The 13,915-nt window shown below is 44.6% G+C and overlaps 1 protein-coding gene across 8 annotated transcripts in view; it reads right to left on the bottom strand.

Moving 5' to 3' along the window:
• ANKRD26 (ankyrin repeat domain 26) overlaps positions 1-13,915 on the bottom strand; it is a 126,220-nt gene that overhangs the window by 65,406 nt on the left and 46,899 nt on the right. For all 8 annotated transcript variants that reach the window (XR_003096377.1, XR_003096378.1, XM_025216290.1 and 5 more), the window contains 2 exons: positions 12,238-12,486; positions 11,065-11,147 (listed from right to left, as the gene is read on the bottom strand). Coding sequence is in view for 6 of the 8 variants with exons in the window: in XM_025216290.1 (XP_025072075.1) it covers positions 11,065-11,147; positions 12,238-12,486 (332 nt within the window). In the remaining 2 variants the exon portion in view is untranslated. The remainder of the gene's footprint in view (positions 1-11,064; positions 11,148-12,237; positions 12,487-13,915) is intronic.

The raw sequence follows: 13,915 nt of genomic DNA, 5'->3' as shown, positions 1-13,915 counted from the left end.
GAAGCCGTGGCCATGTATATAGCCACCCTACTCCCTGCCAAATTCCAAAACCCCAAGCCACCAGTGGGGCCAGGCCAGAGTCAGGGCATGGTCCCTTTTCTCCCACACAGGGCTGGGCCAGAGCCAGGCTGTGTCCTCTCCCCCTGCAGGGCCAGGCCATGTCCCCTTCCCCCAAGGGAGCCAGGTCATGCCCCTTTTTCCCCCCCTCAAGGCCAGGCTGGGTCACATCCTCTTCCCCCTTGCAGGGCTAGGTCACGTCTCCCCTCCCCCCCGGGCCAAGTGTACGTCTCCTTCCCCCCATGCTGAGATGGGCTCAGGCCAGGCTGCTCCTCGCCTCCCTTCCTGGGGCTAGATGGTGGCTGCCACATCAGCCCTGGGCGCTGGATCAGAACGACCATTGGGCCCATCAGCGGGCCAGCCACAGCCCATCTGACCCGTCGAGGAAAAAGTTTGAGCACCACTGGTCTAAACCAAAAGAGATGCCAAGGTAGGATGAATCTGTAAAATAAATCCAGTGAGTATGAAGCTTTCAAAAGAAGCATGTTATTGGGACAGGTGCTCCAGGCCTCTACAAGGATGCTTTGGCCTCTGACAAATCCTCCGGGATCCTTCAGGTTTGGTGGGACTTTTCCACAATTATGAGGCAAACTTCAGCTCCCACTGGAATGACGTGGGGGTAAGCTCTGCAAAGTAAGCCTTGTACAGAGTTCTAAATCCCATAGCTTTTAATGCAGGAAGGGACTCTGGTTTCAAGTTGTTTGATGAAAACAATACAAACTGTAGAGGTGGTTCTGGCGGCCGGCGCGGGGCGGGGGAGGGCCCGTCCGGCGGGCGGCCCCAGCCGCGTCGGCCCCCAGGGAAACAGCCGGGACCTGAGAGAAACCCCGGCCCCCCCTGACGGGAAGGCGCTGGCCATGGCGGTGAGTCCTGGCCGCTGCCCTCCGGGCGGATGCTTCTCCCCCCTCGTGGGTTCACGGAGCCGGCTGGAGGGTGCCGGGCTCAGCTCCACGTCCCCCTCAGCTTGACGCTGAGACGCTGCGCTGCCGACCAGCTCTACGACTCTATGGAGAGCTGGTCGTAAGTCTGCGCGGTCGTTAAACAGGTAGGTCGTTAAGTGAGGAGTACCTGTAAAAACTGGTCCAATGTCTCTTCTACATATATTTGAAAGTAGAGAAATTCAACATAGAAGTTGCCTGAGAAAGTCTGTATCGCTAGATACTGTGCTAACTTTTCCCTGATGTTCTCTTAGTCTAAATCAAGGGTGCTCAATCTCTGGCCATCACATGTGGCCCACGAAGATCCCCACAGGTCAGGAAATTTGGCAGTGGGGAAGCCGTGGCCATGTATATAGCCACCCTACTCCCTGCCAAATTCCAAAACCCCAAGCCACCAGTGGGGCCAGGCCAGAGTCAGGGCATGGTCCCTTTTCTCCCACACAGGGCTGGGCCAGAGCCAGGCTGTGTCCTCTCCCCCTGCAGGGCCAGGCCATGTCCCCTTCCCCCAAGGGAGCCAGGTCATGCCCCTTTTTCCCCCCCTCAAGGCCAGGCTGGGTCATATCCTCTTCCCCCTTGCAGGGCTAGGTCACGTCTCCCCTCCCCCCCGGGCCAAGTGTACGTCTCCTTCCCCCCATGCTGAGATGGGCTCAGGCCAGGCTGCTCCTCGCCTCCCTTCCTGGGGCTAGATGGTGGCTGCCACATCAGCCCTGGGCGCTGGATCAGAACGACCATTGGGCCCATCAGCGGGCCAGCCACAGCCCATCTGACCCGTCGAGGAAAAAGTTTGAGCACCACTGGTCTAAACCAAAAGAGATGCCAAGGTAGGATGAATCTGTAAAATAAATCCAGTGAGTATGAAGCTTTCAAAAGAGGCATGTTATTGGGACAGGTGCTCCAGGCCTCTACAAGGATGCTTTGGCCTCTGACAAATCCTCCGGGATCCTTCAGGTTTGGTGGGACTTTTCCACAATTATGAGGCAAACTTCAGCTCCCACTGGAATGACGTGGGGGTAAGCTCTGCAAAGTAAGCCTTGTACAGAGTTCTAAATCCCATAGCTTTTAATGCAGGAAGGGACTCTGGTTTCAAGTTGTTTGATGAAAACAATACAAACTGTAGAGGTGGTTCTGCTAAACAATGTATGTCTAAACATACAATGGTCGATAAGCGAGAAGCCGCCCCTTACCGACCGCAGTCGGCCCCCAGGGAAACAGCCCGGGATGGGAAGGCGCTGGCCATGGCGGTGAGTCCTGGCCGCTGCCCTCCGGGTGGATGCTTCTCCCCCCTCGTGGGTTCGCGGAGCCGGCTAGAGGGTGCCGGGCTCAGCTCCACGTCCCCCTCAGCTTACTCTATGGAGAGCTGGTCGTAAGTCTGCGCGGTCGTTAAACAGGTAGGTCGTTAAGTGAGGAGTACCTGTAAAAACTGGTCCAATGTCTCTTCTACATATATTTGAAAGTAGAGAAATTCAACATAGAAGTTGCCTGAGAAAGTCTGTATCGCTAGATACTGTGCTAACTTTTCCCTGATGTTCTCTTAGTCTAAATCAAGGGTGCTCAATCTCTGGCCATCACATGTGGCCCACGAAGATCCCCACAGGTCAGGAAATTTGGCAGTGGGGAAGCCGTGGCCATGTATATAGCCACCCTACTCCCTGCCAAATTCCAAAACCCCAAGCCACCAGTGGGGCCAGGCCAGAGTCAGGGCATGGTCCCTTTTCGCCCACACAGGGCTGGGCCAGAGCCAGGCTGTGTCCTCTCCCCCTGCAGGGCCAGGCCATGTCCCCTTCCCCCAAGGGAGCCAGGTCATGCCCCTTTTTCCCCCCCTCAAGGCCAGGCTGGGTCATATCCTCTTCCCCCTTGCAGGGCTAGGTCACGTCTCCCCTCCCCCCCGGGCCAAGTGTACGTCTCCTTCCCCCCATGCTGAGATGGGCTCAGGCCAGGCTGCTCCTCGCCTCCCTTCCTGGGGCTAGATGGTGGCTGCCACATCAGCCCTGGGCGCTGGATCAGAACGACCATTGGGCCCATCAGCGGGCCAGCCACAGCCCATCTGACCCGTCGAGGAAAAAGTTTGAGCACCACTGGTCTAAACCAAAAGAGATGCCAAGGTAGGATGAATCTGTAAAATAAATCCAGTGAGTATGAAGCTTTCAAAAGAGGCATGTTATTGGGACAGGTGCTCCAGGCCTCTACAAGGATGCTTTGGCCTCTGACAAATCCTCCGGGATCCTTCAGGTTTGGTGGGACTTTTCCACAATTATGAGGCAAACTTCAGCTCCCACTGGAATGACGTGGGGGTAAGCTCTGCAAAGTAAGCCTTGTACAGAGTTCTAAATCCCATAGCTTTTAATGCAGGAAGGGACTCTGGTTTCAAGTTGTTTGATGAAAACAATACAAACTGTAGAGGTGGTTCTGCTAAACAATGTATGTCTATCACTGACATCTGTGACTAAAAATACCATGATCTTCAAATTAAGAATTACAAAATTAGTTATTCAAAATGAATGACAAATTAAGATGGACTCGTTCAACTCAAAACAATATAAAACAAATGCTAAGCATGATTTAAATCAGAAGACAGGAAATCTTAACTATTTTAGTCCTGTCTTACATGTGTACTTTTTAGTTATTCTACCAAAAAAGTGATTCCAGTCACTGAGAACAAATAAACATTTCAGTTTACAACTAAATATAATTTTAAACTAAAATTGATACTATTTTTCCTAACCAAGAGGTTATATATTTATTTGAATAGAATAATAAATATTTACATCCAGCTTCTTACCATTTTCTAATAACATAAAAATGTAAGTGATAGATTTCTCCATAACAATTTTTTTATTCATGATTTGGATGAAGTTCTACACAGACAGAAATTAAAATACAATTTGAAATGAATAAAAAAGCAATATAAAATATTTTTCTTAGTTAAATACAACTAAATATGTTGAATATATAAGAGAAAAGTAGCTACTATATTTAAAACAGACTTATTAAACAAAGTATTTTTAGATGTAGATTATTAACAGAATAAACTGATTTTTTCTGATTACTATCTTTCAAAATTTTAGAACTGACTGATTTCATACGCTTATGCCTCATTTTTACTAGAGATTGGAATAGGAAGAAAAGATTTTTGGCTTTGCAACTTCCAATAGGTTTCTCAATTTTGAATATATGAATGATTCAAATGGATTGCTTGATTAGCTGGAATGAAGAAAATACTTCTGATATGGCTTACAAGAAGAAACTATTGTAGAAAGCTGCTAAGCAGTTTGACAAACTGTTTCCAAGTGACTTTCATTCGTTTGGTAGTTAGATTTTAAAATGACAGCAGCAATCATGTATATTTTTTTTAAAATGAAATATTTTAAGACTATAGTAAGCTTAGTCTTAGCACAGTTTGTGACAAGTTCATATAAGTTTATTTTTAAAAAGAAATATGCATTTTGTAAAGTTATGATTTCTAAAAAAATCACCAATTTTTATCCACACAGATTACGTTACCCTCAATAATTTAAAAACTGCTATACAATCAAGAGGTGTCACTTTTGATGCAATACTCTATTTTACTTGTTTCCTTTCTACAGATAATGTTTTGGCTGCCATCACTTGGTCCAATGTAGTAATTACTGTACCATTACTACAAAGATGATTTTTCTATAGTCAACCGTTACATTAGGATGACTCCTAAGTACAAACTTCCCTTCAACAAAAAGGAGTTTTTTACAAAAAGGTAAAAAAAAGACCTTCTTCCCTAGAAGTATGTAATCCCATAAAAGCAGACTAAGGTAAATGTCTCATTGAAATCAGTGAGATTATTCACATAAATAGGGTAAGAGAAAAAATGGTGCATGACTTTGTAATTAAAAACAGTAACCTATCAAAATGGTTATACACAAGGGGGACAGGTGGTACAAGAAACCTTAGTTTTTGAAACTTTAGGGTATTTTCTTTTTGTCCATGTTTTCTTCCATTAATATCATTCTGAAGAATAATACTAATGCCAAACTAAAGTAAGTAATACCTCCCCTCCCTGAATAATACCAAACTAAGTAAGTAACACCTCCCCTCCTTGAAATTTCATTGTGTAGTACTGTATTGACGTTAATATGACTTATCAGCAGGCTAACCATTATCATTTGAACTAACAGAATAAATGAAAGAGGAATAGATTTTCATTCTTTGAATAGACCGTGAGAGGGGAATGAAACAATTTCCTGGTGAATTTCAATGACACTGCTTAGAGCTAATACTTTATTCCAACCATGCAGTTGATCCAAAAAAATATATCCCCCACAAAAAATCCTTTCATAATTCCTGGACCGTCATAGTTACACCGCTCTCACGCAGTGTTTCTCAACCAGGGTGCTTTGAGATTTTTTCAAGGATGCCGTGCGGTGCCACACAACGTTAGCATTGTTAGGTGTGCAAACACAATTCACAAGATAAACTCAGAGATTTCAAATAGGAATGCATAATTTAAAAACATTCTGACCTTCTGTGGTCTGAATTCTTAGCAACAAAAAATTGCTCTATTATTTTCCTATAGTCAAGAAATGAATGAAAAGTAAGAGCTGGCATTTCCTTAGGGGTGCCTTGAGTCTAAAAACGTTGAGAACTGCTGCTATAACACCTTGGATAGCTGATGAACACAGACTCAGAAATACTGGGCTCCCTTTCAGGATCTGCAGAAGGCTCTTGTATTGGAACCACACTACCCATTTTTCCCTTAAAGCACAAACCCTTTTGTCCCATCTGCAAACTGCCCCTGTCCTAGACCGGTCTCATCCCTACTTTCGTCATCATAAATACTCCCTCATTTTCTCACTTATCCTGACCCAGTCTCTAAAATGTTAGACTTATCCTAGTCCCAGACTTCTTACGCAGCTTGTCCCAATACCATCCCATTAGTTCAGCAGTTCAAGGCTGTCTCCAGATGTTATTTTTGTAGTGTTAAATAATATAAAGGGGCACCTGCAGCTAGAGGAATTAAACACATTGGCCGGCATGCCAGGCTCCCAGGTTGCAAGCAACACAGAATGTTTAAAGAGGAAGGGAATATCCTGGGAGAATGGGGAGCACTGATTTCCACACCTGAACAGTCCCTGCTAATGACAGCCCTATCCTTATTGCCACTAGACAGCAATCAGATAGGCCAGCCTGCAAGCCACCCTGACAGCTCATCCACTGACAGGTTGTCAGGGAGCCAGCTGCTCTCCCTTCCTCATTCCATCTCTCCCACTGGAGGAGGGAAGCAAGAATAGTGCACTGTGGGACATTGGGGGCTCTCTACCTGGTCAGGCATTAAATTTTTTCTGGCATGACAAAAAAATTGTTTAATCAGCAACTTCACTGTTGAGGAGCTGAACTCTGTATCTCTTATCTTTTGTCTTGGGAAACTCGCATACTTCCTGCAACAAACCTAATATCTGGAAGAGGTTCATGATCTTCCTTCATAGCTCAATTTGTCTTCCTCTTGGTCCATGCTTTTCCTCTGGGTTTTTCTTTTCCCAGTCCATCTCTTTCTATCCCTGGGCAATTCATCCAATGAATATTTCCCAACACTCAGGTATTGTTCCAGGTTTCTGACCAGCCAGATCTACTTCTCGACACCTGTCTTCTACCTCATCACCAGGAATCTGGGTTTTCTGTTTGCCATGGAAAAACCCTGATTTTCTCCTTTGAAGAAGAAAAACCTGGGAAACCATGGGTTTCCCATTGCAAGCTAACAGAGTTCCAGCCTGCAAGGGGCTGCTGGGGCTAGGAGGGCATGGGACGCAAGGGGCAAGGGGCACCATGTGCATGTGGCAGCCAGGCAGTGTGGTGGAGAGCAGCTCCCGCAGCTCCCTCCAAGTAAGTCTATGAGGGCAGGGTGTGGGGAGGGGGCACAGGAAATGTGGCAGAGAGGATACGTGCCCCCTTCCCCCCCGATTTCTACAACTACAACGGGGCATGGGGCTGCAGCTGGGCCAGACCAGCTCCTCTTAGGAGCTGCCTTTGAGGCCCAGAGGGCAGGACCCAAAGCAGAAGGGAGCACCGCACCACCATAGCCATCAAGGAAAGGCACGACAGCACAGAGTTGTGCACCCCGCTGCTGTCAAATGAGCAGGGAACACCTCACCTTGGCAGTCATGACAGCATGGCACTCCTTCCTGCGCCAGGTACTTCCCACTGGGTCGTGGAGGCAGCTCCTGGACAGAGCTGGTCTGGCCCAGCTGTAGCCCTGCACCCCTCTGTGGGCACAGAAATATGGGGCAACATGTGCCCCACACACATCGACTGTTCCTACAGCCCCCTACCCCACACACCCACCCCCTTCCTCATATATAGGAGGTCTGGGGGGCAGCGGGTCAGGAGTAAGGGGTACCAGCAGGGCCAGGGGGCTGCAGCTTGGGAGTGAAGGGCAATGGCATGGGAAGGGTACTGGCATATCCTTTCTGTAGTGGGGGGCCCAAAACTGAACACAGTACTCCAGATGTGGCTTCACCAGTGCAGAATAGAGGGGAAGAACACTTCCCTTGATCTGCTGGCAACATACCTACCAACACAGTCCAGTATGTCATTAGCCTTCTTCTTTGCAGTAAGGGCACACTGTTGGATCATATTCATCTTACTGTCCACTGTAACCCCCTGGTCCTTTTCTGCAGAGCTGCTGCCCAGCCAGTCAGCCCCCAGCCTGTACTGTATATGGGATTGTTCCGTCCTAAGTGAAGAAATTTGCACTTGTCATTGTTGAACTTCATGACATTTCTTTTGGCCCAATCCTCCAATTTGTCTATGTCTAACTGAATCCTAGCCCTACCCTCCAGCATATCTACTACTCCATCCAGCTTGGTGTCATCTGCAAACTTGCTGAGGGTGCACTCTATGCCATCTTCCAGGTCGTTGATGAAGACATTGAACAAAACCAGCCCCAGGACTGACCCCTGGAGCACTCCACTTGATACCGGTTGCCAACTAGATACTGAGCCATTGATTATTACCCTCTGAGCCCGATGCTCCAGCCAGTTTTCTAACCACTTTACAGTCCATTCATCCATCCCATACTCCCTTAGCTTGCCTATGAGAATGTTGTGGAAGACCATATCAAAAGCCTTGCTAAAATCAAGGTATATCACGTCCACTGGTCTCCCTGCATCCAAAGACCCAGTCACTTCGTCATAGAAAGCAACTGGGTTGGTCAGGTATGATTTGCCCTTGGTGAATCCATGCTGACTGTTCCTAATGACCTTATTCTCTCTCAAGGGCTTTGAGATGGATCCCTTGATGAGCTGCTCCATGATTTTCCCAGGGACTGAAGTGAGGCTGACTGGTCTGTAGTTCCCTGGATCCTCCTTTTTCCCATTCTTAAATATGGGCACTATGTTTGCCAAAGGAAAAGTCCAATCATCCGGGACCTCTCCTGATTGCCATGGGTTTTCAAACATAATGGCCAGTGGCTCTGCAATCTCATCAGCCAGCTCCCTCCACACCCTCAGGTGCATCCCATCTGGCCTCATGGACTTGTATATGTCCAGCTTTTCTAAACAGTCCCTAACCTGTTCTTTCACTGCAGTTGGCTGCTCACCTCCTCCCCAAACTGTGCTGCCAGGTGCAGTAGTCTGGGAGCTTACCTTGCCTGTGAAGAGCGAGGTGAAGAAGGCATTAAGCACTTCAGCCGTTTCTGCATCCCCTGGTACAAGGTTGCCTCCCACATGCAGTAAGGGACCCACACTTTCCCTGATCCTTCTCTTGCTTCCAACATACTTGTAGAAACCCTTCTTATTAACCTTCATATCCCTTGCTGGCTGCACTCCAATTGCGCTTTGGCCTTCCTGACTTCATCCCTGCATGCCCACGCAATGCTCTTATACTCCTCCCTAGTTATTTGTCCAAGTTTCCACTTCTTATAAACTTCTTTTTTGTGATTAAGTTTACTAAAGAGTTCTCTGCTAAGCCAAGCTGGTCTTCTGCCATACTTGCTAGTCTTCCTGCACATCAGGATGGTTTATTGCTTAGCAAGGCTTCTTTAAAGTATAGTCAGCTGTCCTGGACTCTTCTCTACCTCAGACTGGCTTCCCAGGGGATCCTGCCCATGATTTTCCTGAGTGAGTTGAAGTCTGATTTTCTGAAGTCCAGGGTCTGTACTCTACTGCTCTCCATGCTTCCTTTCCTCAGCATCCTGAACAAAATTATCTCATGGTCACTGCTGCCTAAGTTGCCATCCAGTACTACATTCCCCATCAATTCTTCCCTGTTTGTGAGCAGCAGGTCAAGAAGAGCATGGCCCTTAGTTGGTCACTCCAGCACTTGTACCATGAAGTTGTCCCCAACACTCCAAAAACGTCTTGGCTTGCCTGCACGCTGCCGTATTGCCCTTCCAGCAGATGTTGGGGTGATTGAAGTCTCCCATGAGAACCAGGGCTTGTGATTGGGAAAATTCTAATAGCTGTTTGAAGAAAGCCTTATCTACCACTTCCTCCTGGTCTGGTGGTCTATAGCAGACCCTCACCACAACATCGTACTTGTTGCTCTCCCCTCTGACCTTAACCCAGAGACTTTCAACAGGCCTATCTACAGCTTCATACTGGAGCTCTGAGCAATCATATGGCTCTTTTACATAAAGTGCAACTCCTCCTCATCTTCCTTGCCTGTCCTTCCTGAACAGCTTGTACCCATCCACGACAATGCTCTAGTCACGTGAGCTATCCCACAGAGTCTCTGTTATTCCAATCATGTCATAGTTCCATGATTGTGCAAGGACTTCCAGTTCTTCCTGCTCATTTCCCAGGCTCCGTGTATTCATGTACAGGCACCTGAGGTAACTAGTTGATTGCTCTGATTTCTCAGGAAGTATGAGAATACCTCCCCTGTTGGCCCCTGCTGCTTGCTCTTCCCTCAGGTCTCCTGCTTCCACACTTACCTCAGGGCTTTGGTTTCCAGCCCCCAGTAAACCTAGTTTAAAGCCCTTCTCACTAGGTCGGCGAGCTTGTCTGGAAAGATGCTCTTCCTTCTCTTCCTCAGGTGGATCCCATCTCTTCTTCTTGGAACAACATCCCATGGTCGAATAAGCCAAAGCCCTGCTGGTGACACCACCTGCCCAGCCAGGTATTGATCTGCAGGATGCACCTGTTACTGCCTGGGCCCTTTCCCTTGACTGGAAGGTTCAAAGAGATAACGATCTGAGCCCTAGATCCCTTCACCTTTGTTCTACACCTATTGTTTCCCAGAAATGTCTTAATCTTATCCTTTGTACCTTCAAGTCTGGCATTTTCCTGGAGCTCCATGGTGCTTGAAGGTCACTGAGAGCACAAAAGAGAGGAGAGTCTCTCTGCTGTCAGTGCATATGCCTAGACATGACACAGCCTACAGCAGAAAGAGCTGAAATTATAGTCATGATCTCTGTAATATGCTCTGTGCTAACACACATCCTTAGCTTCTGCAAGCATCTACGGAATCTTTTCGTGATTTAGCTACAAATGTCTAAAAAGTATCTACTGAAGACAGGCAAACTGCAATTTTTCAAAACTGCTTGTAACTTGGTAAAATATAAGTGAATTTCTAAGAGAAAAACTAAAAGCACCCCCCTGCTAAAATGGCAAGTTCCTTCATAAAAGCAAGGGAACACTGGAGCTTTTAAAAGAAGTTGATAGAATTTTTAAATTTGAGCAACATGTCCAGCCCCCACCAATTTCATTTTAGAAACACAAACATTTTTTTATTTAATTAAAACAAAGACTGAAGCAGATGCCCAGGACAGAAAATTTCAGTCTAAAGGGGTAAAGTTTGGCAAACTTTAAAACTACTGAAAATAAGGACCTACAGTGTGAAGTGTCAGGCAACGTTAGTTATACATTCTACTACTAGATCTGTCATAATATGGTATTAGTCTACAGGATCATTTATCTGGCAATGCTCATTAGCGCTATGGGTCATGTATAGTTTTGTTTTGTTTTTTTTAATACATAGCAATAGCTTTTTGACATTCCTCATCCAGCAAATCAGCAAGTGAACAGACTGATACTACTTTTATTTAATGATGGCATACAATTAAGCAAAGCATTAATATTCTTTTCTGGTTTATTTGACTCACCTGCTTCTCACAATTTTCACCTGCATCTTTGAGCCCCTTTTTGTCTGGCAGAGACACGTTAACAGCAGGTTCTGGCAATTCATCTATATGAACAATGAATAAAAAGATAATTTGTAAATGAAACTTAATCATATCAGGAGTATTCTGTGAATAACCAGATCCTGCACCTAAAATAATTGCATTAAAAACACATGAAGATGGTTTTACTATAAACCAACATGTCAATGAAAAATCAAAGTTGCCTACATGAACTAAGGAAACAAGAAAACTTGCAAAATATGAGATTTACTATCAAACTGCTATCTTAATTTTGAACCAATAAAACCTTTTATAGATGATTACAATAGGTCAACACTAATCTTATCTTGTATCAGGGGCCAACTTTTTTGGCAGGCCTACCACAAATCAGCCCCACACCCTCCCAAACTGCTGTGCTGATCCCTTTCTCCTGCTTGATCTGCTGCTCTGTTTTCTGACCCCAGCCTTATGTTTTCCGTCTGATTTGCTGCGTTGCTTTCTGCTTCCTGCCCTATCTGTTGCTGTCCCCTCCCCAATCTGCCATGTGACACACACAAAGGCTGCCTGTGCCACTTGTAGCACCAGTGCCACAGGTTGGCCACCCCTGTTTTAGTGCCTGGCTTTCAATACAGCATGACATCAAGATATAACTACTAAGTTTCCTTAACTAACCTTATGCAGCAAGATGAATTTTTCAGAGAATGCAGGCTTTTAAAAAAATTAGAGAGAGAAATCGCCCCATGTCTTTGTCTGCACCAAGTTGTAACTCCTAAATTTTGTATCATTTTTTGATGATCGCTCCTTTTTAACTTCTGTGCTTATTCCGCACTTTCAAGTGGTTGTTCATCTACTCAGATTTTGAGTCTAATCCTACATGGTGAATCCACTGCTTGAGAGGCATATTCCTGATAATTTATTTTAAATGTGATTTAGTTGCCCCAGAGTCTCTGTGACTTTTGAAAAATCTAACTTAAGGACTCTTGAAAAATTTTACCCTAAGCCTTAGCGTAGACATTGGACAAGAGAAGAGCAAGAGGGGACCGCAGTAGCTTTCCATTCTCAACATTTCAGTTTTCAAGACACTTCTTTCCACAGTAAATGTAACTAAGCCAACTGGAAACAATTACATGATATGTTACTAAACAAATAAAATACCTTTGCTCTTTGGAGTTACTAGCTTTTGGACAAGGTGTAAACTGGTATTTTGGGGAGAAGCCTCAGTTTGATCATTTGACATTTCTTCTAATTTTGGAGGAGTAATTCTGCAATCTGTTCCTGCTGCATCATTTTTTGCTGTCAATGCTGACAATGGAGATGAATGATTCCCAACTGTCATGACCTTGGAACTTCTATTATTGGGTAAATTTTTAAGTGAAACACTGGTAGAATCCCAGTCTGATGCATCTGAAAAAGTGTGAAAAACGATATATGGTAAAAAAAGAATATATTAAAAAATTCCTATAGTAAAACTAAGTTCTAGCAAAATACACAGAAATCAACTGCTGTCATGCAGAAGACTATCTTTGTATCCTCAGACACATGCAGTGATTCAAAGTATTGCAGTCATGCTAGACACATAGAGTTATACAAAGCAGTTTATACACACCCAGAATCTATGGTTAAGAGAACACAGTTAGCTTGCACTTTAGCAAGCTGTAAAATATTTTTTGTTATCTTATAAGTACGGGACAGAGCTTTTTCCAGCCCTTTTGCACTAAGGCTTCCTTCCTAATAAATACGAGCCAAAAAACAGAGAAACATAGTAGTGCTGTAGTAGCGGTGATGGTCCAGGAAATATGTGGGAGGCAAAGATATTTTTGGAACAGAAGAAGAATGAGCTGCATTTAATAGCTTGTCTAAATCTATCCCAACCATGTCATTGGTCCAATAAAGATATTGCTCACAAAATCCTTACCTTATACATATGGGAAAGGGACAATTTGCTATGACCTGAAAACTTCATTCCGAGGGCAGAAGTTAATCTATACTTAAAGAGGAAGAATGTGAAAGTACTATCTTCCTCATTCTATTCTCTGTAGGCTTGGCAAATGTACAGTTTTTCAAAATTTACAGAATAATTAAAAGAAGGGCCCCTTGGATATTCAGATACTGGAAATTCCCAGCTACAAAGGGCATGACTCCCTGCCCATGAAGTTTTTATTAAGTCTCGAGATAATATTGGAGAGAAAAAGGTGCCATGTACCTTATTAAAATATGGAGTAGAGAAGGAGCAAGCATCAACAGAAAATCCTATGAAGTGACTACTGTTTGGGTGTGTATTGGAGTCTTAGCCCATGTATTAGGTCCCTAGATTCTCATACTACAAAAGGAAAAAACACTCATGTTTTATTAATAAAGCATTTCTCAACGCTTCAAGCTTCTTCCAAAAAATCACCTATAGCAACAGAAAGAAAAAAAGGGAAGCTTAAAGTCAACTGGATTCAAAATTAAGGCTGGCCTAAAGTATTCATTTTTTAAACAACATAGAAAAACAATTTGAAATCCCCAAATTAAAAATAATGTTTTTGTCAAGAAAACTACCAAAAAATGTACTTTTTTTGTAAAATTGCTATAATCTTTGACTGGTCAAAAATATTCAGTCAATTGACGAGTTAACTGACAATATTTGACCCATCAATTGACTGGCTTGCCAAGCCTACTTTGAAATGCATTAACATTATCTCACCTGACTAGATCTGAGTCCAAGATTTTGTAATCCCTTCATTCAGCTTTACAGGTATACCACCTTATTTTTGCAGTGGGAATACAGAACCCTGAACACAGAATCAGCTCAGAACTGATTAGTAAAATAAAAAAACACACAATAAAAGAG

The sequence above is a fragment of the Alligator sinensis genome, unplaced genomic scaffold (genome assembly GCF_000455745.1).
Source record: "Alligator sinensis unplaced genomic scaffold, ASM45574v1 scaffold790_1, whole genome shotgun sequence".
Taxonomy (NCBI): Eukaryota; Metazoa; Chordata; order Crocodylia; family Alligatoridae; genus Alligator; species Alligator sinensis.
Note: the sequence above shows the minus strand (reverse complement) of the source record. Positions and strands in the feature narration are given on the sequence as shown.